Source organism: Cariama cristata, unplaced genomic scaffold, assembly GCF_000690535.1.
Source record: "Cariama cristata isolate BGI_N322 unplaced genomic scaffold, ASM69053v1 scaffold5340, whole genome shotgun sequence".
Lineage (NCBI taxonomy): Eukaryota > Metazoa > Chordata > Aves > Cariamiformes > Cariamidae > Cariama > Cariama cristata.
In genome coordinates, this window is record NW_009595144.1 from 50,694 (window position 1) to 55,227 (window position 4,534).

Sequence of the window (4,534 nt, forward strand, 5' to 3'; positions counted from 1 at the left end):
AAAGGAGGATTCTGTACTTTAGGTACTTGTTTCCTCATTCCATACCTACTTATCTTTCTGGTAGGAGTGTTATGGTGCCGGTTAGCAGTGTGGTAGGTACAAGAAATGTGCTGCGTGGACTTAAGGTACCTTTCATGTGCATATGTGTCTCTGTGTGTGCTCTTCCACTGTGTAGGTGCTCCTGTGCCTGGGCATAGTGGTATCTGTGTGACAGCTTTCAGTAGCAAGCGTTTTACCTGCGTGTTGGCAGCTCAGTGTTTTCCCAAGTCCTGAGCACAAATGCAGGAAGGCTCCCAGGTTGTGCTTCCGTAGCTTGGGGATGTCCTTCTCCTACTTCTGTCCTGCACGTACACATCTTTATTGACAAAAGGCCATTTCTTGATGGCAAGCAATAACTCCTAGTCTGAGAGACCTTTCAGCAGTACTGACTGTTTTTTACATTTCATTAAGAACAAAAGGTTTAATATTTTTCTGTTGAATCTTAGCTCAAGCTTCTGTTCACTTCGCCAGCTCTCTTCAGACATCTGCTGCTTCAATCCATGCAGGCTGTTTTAGAGGTGAAAAGGCTCCTAATTTTCTTTCTGTAGAAAACTGAAATCCCCTGAGTATAGGCTTTTACGTCTTTAGATACTGACTCCAAGTTATCACGGTGTTCCCAGAAGAACTGGGGGCGAGTGGATTTGCTTATTATTTATTGTATTATATTTTTTTGTTAACAACATCAACTTCAAAGGCAATTATTACCAGCTTTTCTAACTTCCTTCAGATATACTTCTGTCTGTAGATTTTCTGGGCAGTCACTTAAAACAACATATGTACACAAGGCATGTTTCATAGTTTCAGACTTTCCTTGTGTGTGCCAGATTTGCTTTTTTCTCAAGGGTTTCTGTCTAGCTGAGACAACAGAGTACTTCTTACTCCTTTGATTAATTATTTTTAGGGCCTGAAAAGATCTCTTTTTGTGATAATATTGCCTGCTGTGCTTTCAGATGTACCATTAGAATTATCCTATACTGGAAAGATCTAGGTTGGAAAGGATCTCTTGAAGTCTCTCCATCTGAAGCCCCCACTCAAAGACCTGAATTAATCAGTCCTTTTGAACTACAATATACCTTTTAGTAAAAAATAAGTGAGCGTTTCTTGGTTTTTATATTGGTGAGATTTTTTTCATCTTGCTGGCACTAAAGCTTTGTTATACTGTAAATCATGTTGTTCTTGGCTGCAACAGGAATTTTTATGCTAACAAGTTAGTTTGATCACAGGCTTGATACTGGCTCTAGCTTATTTTCAGCTGCTAAAATGCATAAAAGAAAACTAAAAATATCTTTCCATGTATCTAGGAATTTGTGTTCCAGTCAAGAGTATCCTTAGAAATGGTTGTAAGAAACAAGGCTAGTGATCACTCTGTTCTCATTTGCAGTCTATCAGTGAGGTAGCTTGCCTCTTTTTAAAAGACCAGGTTGGGATAATACCTGTTTTTTCTTGTGCTGAAGGTGTGAAATGCCTGGGGCATCAGAGCTTTCCTAATCTGTGCAGAATGTCAAAATGAAGGTAGTGAGCTTTCAGAGCTTATCACAATAGCAAGACTCTGATAATATTCCCAAAGATGGTAGGAGACTTGAACTTCTGGCTGTTGAGCTGACCCTGGCAACAAGGAATCAGGTAGGAACATAAGGATATGGACTAGATTAGGAATCAAAGGTTGAATGCTTTTAAACTGCTTGCTTGTTCCTAGCATCATTGCATTTATTTTTTAAGATGGCCAGTATTCCTCCAAGCATGTTTTAGCTGACCATTGAGAACCCTGGAAACGGTGCTGTTTGCTTTAATGTACAGGAAGTTCAGAGTGCAAAGGCCCCCAGGTCAGGGTGTTGGCGCACGTCCTGTCTCATCCCATCAGCTTCCCCAGGAACCTCACACAGGTTTTTGTGTCTCCCCTGCAACCACCATTCCTTGTTCTAGGTGCAGCAGCCCTAATGTGATGTTCCTCGCTGGTGGTGTATGCTGGACCTCTGACCATCCTTAGAGAATCTCACTGTGTATGGTTCATGTTTCTTTTGAAGTACTGGGCCCCAAACTTGATCAAGGCTGGAGTGGTTTGACTAGAGTGGAAAATTGACCTGTGTGTCACACAAGCAACATTTTCTTTTTCTGTGTTCCAGAATTGCATTTGCGTTCTTTCTCACAACAGTGTGCCTGCCTTAAGCCCTGTTCAGTTTTTAATCTCTCATAACCCCATTTTCTTCCTGCCCGGGCAGTTATTTTTCATCCTATTTTTGAAAAGTAGATTATTTCTATCCTAGTTCTCTACTCTGCTTCTTTCTACTCTGTATTTGTCTGTGCTGAATTACATCCTATTTCAAAGCATTTTTCTAGGTTATCAAGATCATTTTGAAATGTGGTTGTAAGGGCGTAGGGGTTTGGAAGACAAATCTCTGCCTAGTTCTTAATGCTGTTGTAAACTCTTGTGCTCTGATCTCCTCAAATCACCTCCATTCCCCAGTAAAAACTGTGGAGAAATTTCTTCTGTGAGGGAATTATGAAAATACATGAGAGGATCAGAAATCTTGAAGAGTTCCTATGCTGACACAGTGGCCTCTAGCTGAGATGAGGAATCACAATAATTTCAAAGCCTCTTTTCACCCTGCTGTGGAAAGGTTCATTCAAATGCGCAATCCAGGACAGGCTGGATTCCGCATGTGGGGTAGGAAAGAGAGTCCCTTTATCCAGGGCAGGTATTTGCAGTCAGGGGAAAAAAAAAAAAATCCAGTCTCTTACAATCCAAAAAGTCGTAGGCAGTAATATCTTCTGGTCTCTTAACTATCTACTGAAATGAGTGTTTTCTTAGGAATACTTTTGGAAGGCAGCAAATACTGGAGTTGCCTCCACAAAATAGCAAGGAGGAGCCTGGGCTGTATTTCTAGTGCCTTCTTTGAATGTGATCTGCTTTCCCAGAGGTTTTGTAGTTTGTGTTTCACAGAGTGCCTCTTCTGCTGACACAACGAGGAGGACCACCACACTTTGCCTCTGGTGTATTTGTTTTGTGGCTTGCTTTCAATACATTGAAGTTTTCAGAACAGACTCCACGAAACACTTAGAAGGATGCATGCAGCTGGGTGAAAAAGGAGACTGCAGGACTCCAAAGTGTTTAGTGGAAACATAATCCTGCCTCTTTTCTAAGTAGTCCTAAACAGTGCGGAACCAGTCCCAACTCTGTGCTGCATAAAATGTTAGTGGCTTTATACAGTTTCTCCGTTCATAAACTCTAATCAGAATTAAAACGTTTGATTGCATTCCCATTGATGGTAAGTCATTGCAAATAAACGCAGGAGAGGATTCCAGGTGTCCGGCCATCCGAGCTATTGACAGAAAAACAGAGTATTGAAGTTATGTGTGCATCTGATGTTTAGCATTTTCTTGTAGGTCGCTCAGATTGTCAAGCACGAGATGGAAAATGCCGTCAAACTCTCGGTAAAATTGAATGTTAAAGTGAAAATTGGACCTAGCTGGGGAGACCTGCAGGACCTGGAGCTCTGACATGAAACGCAGCTTTTCCTGTGTGTGGTGCGGCGGGAGGCACCGTGGACTGGGCAGTGCAAGGGCCTGTGTCTGACCTGCGTGCGGCGTGAAAGCTGCCTTCTGAAATGTGTGGTGAAAGCTGATATGAATTCATCAAGCCAAACCCTTCAAAGGTCAGACAGCGCAGTGAAGCGTGTTTACAGAACTGTGAAATTATTAATTGCTAAAAGCACAGTATTTAAATGAACTCTGTTAAAATATGCTTGATCTTGTAATTTAAAACAAAACCCCAAAGCCTAATGAATTTATTCCATATGAAATGAGCTGGATTATTTGATTAAAACAAGGTGCAAGATAAGTTGGCTGTTCTTGTGTGGAATTGTGTCTAGGACAAAAAAACCCGTCATTGTGTTTGCACTTAATGTTGAGTTTTACAGGCTTCTGCTAGGATCATTTTGTACTGAATTCTGCTGCTGACATTCAGGTGCTGAAATGGCTTTACAGCTGGCTGGGTCTTGCACTGAGCGGCTCTGCAGCGTTCACAGTGAGTGGAACCGGTGCTTGGTTGGCCTCCGACTTTTAGGAAAGCGTTTTGGTGACTGCTGCAATTCATCCTACTCCTGCCTTGTAAACTGGCCTTGAGGGGGATATTGTTTGGTGTCTCTTACAGTTAACACAAAATCACCAGCAAGAACATTCCTTTTTAAAGAATGAAACTCATTTTATTGGTTAAAAATTTAACGGCAATTCATATTTTTGTGAGGAAAAAAAAATTCCAGGCTGGCCAGGTGAATTGACAGCCTTGCTGGTGTTTTTGAGGTTTGGTGTGTTAGAGAGGTGTCGCTGAATGGTGGTGGGTGACCTGTGGCTCTTTGTTCAGGGACCGTCTCCTAGGGAAGCCTCATACCCTGCCTGTTGGTAGCCTCACTAAAAACTGCTGAGATTTCCCTCACGCTTTGCCTCAGGGTCTTTGACTCCATCCCTCTGATCAGGCAGAAGGTTTTTCTGGGAGTTT

General features: G+C 42.1%; 1 protein-coding gene across 1 annotated transcript in view; it reads left to right on the plus strand.

Moving 5' to 3' along the window:
* POLQ (polymerase (DNA directed), theta) overlaps window positions 1-3,625 on the plus strand; it is a gene marked incomplete at its 5' end in the record, with an annotated part of 52,756 nt that extends 49,131 nt beyond the window's left edge. Inside the window, one exon of the mRNA XM_009700817.1 lies at window positions 3,424-3,625. Coding sequence (XP_009699119.1) covers window positions 3,424-3,537 — 114 coding nt within the window. The remainder of the gene's footprint in view (window positions 1-3,423) is intronic.
* Window positions 3,626-4,534: the final 909 nt, after the last annotated feature.